General features: G+C 65.6%; 1 protein-coding gene across 1 annotated transcript in view; it reads left to right on the top strand.

Moving 5' to 3' along the window:
• Window positions 1-132: 132 nt before the first annotated feature.
• Window positions 133-1,048, top strand: part of RXFP3 (relaxin/insulin-like family peptide receptor 3) — a 1,447-nt gene continuing 531 nt past the window's right edge. The window contains exon 1 of the mRNA XM_010853850.1: window positions 133-1,046. Within this exon, the coding sequence (XP_010852152.1) occupies window positions 133-1,046 (914 nt within the window). The remainder of the gene's footprint in view (window positions 1,047-1,048) is intronic.

The raw sequence follows: 1,048 nt of genomic DNA, 5'->3' as shown, positions 1-1,048 counted from the left end.
CACAGCTACTTTGCAAGCCCCCGCGTGCGCCGGAACCCCGGGAGAGCCGGACTCCCCTTAGGAGCTATCTCCCGAAACATGACCTAGAGGCACCAGCGCGGGCAGGTGGCCGCGGCAGCCGCGCCAGCCACCATGAATAAGGCGGCTGGCGGGGACGAGCTCACAGAACTCTTCGATCGGATCCCGGACCTTCTGCAGGCGGCCAACTTCAGCGGCAACGCGTCGCTGCAGCTCCAGGACTTGTGGTGGGAGCTGGGGCTGGAGTTGCCGGACGGCGCGGCGCCGGGGCACCCCCCGAGCGGCGGCGGGGCGGAGAGCGCGGACCCCGAGGCCCGGGTGCGCATCCTCGTCAGCGTGGTGTACTGGGTGGTTTGCGCGCTGGGGCTGACCGGCAACCTGCTGGTGCTCTACCTGATGAAGAGCAAGCAGGGCTGGCGCAAGTCCTCCATCAACCTCTTCGTGACCAACCTGGCACTGACGGACTTCCAGTTCGTGCTCACTCTGCCCTTCTGGGCCGTGGAAAACGCCCTTGACTTCAAATGGCCCTTCGGCAAGGCCATGTGTAAGATCGTATCCATAGTGACGTCCATGAACATGTATGCCAGCGTTTTCTTTCTCACCTCCATGAGCGTGGCGCGCTACCACTCGGTGGCCTCGGCTCTTAAGAGCCACCGGACCCGAGGGTACGGCCGGGGCGACTGCTGCGGCCGGAGCCTGGAGGACAGCTGCTGCTTCTCCGTCAAAGCACTGTGCGCGATGATCTGGGCCTCCGCCGCGCTGGCCTCGCTGCCTAACGCCATCTTCTCCACCACGGTCAAGGTGATGGGGGAGGAGCTGTGCCTGGTGCGCTTCCCCGACAGGTTTCTGGGCCGCGACAGGCAGTTCTGGCTGGGCCTCTACCACTTGCAGAAGGTGCTGTTGGGCTTCGTGCTGCCGCTAGGCATCATCAGCCTGTGCTACCTGCTGCTGGTGCGCTTCATCTCCGACCACCGCGTGGCAGGGACCGAAGGAGGAGCCTCAGCGGCCGGGGGAGGCCTGGCCGGAGCCA

This window comes from Bison bison, unplaced genomic scaffold (assembly GCF_000754665.1).
Source record: "Bison bison bison isolate TAMUID 2011002044 unplaced genomic scaffold, Bison_UMD1.0 scf7180017864331, whole genome shotgun sequence".
Classification (NCBI taxonomy): Eukaryota; Metazoa; Chordata; class Mammalia; order Artiodactyla; family Bovidae; genus Bison; species Bison bison.
This window is presented reverse-complemented; position numbering and strand designations above follow the sequence as displayed.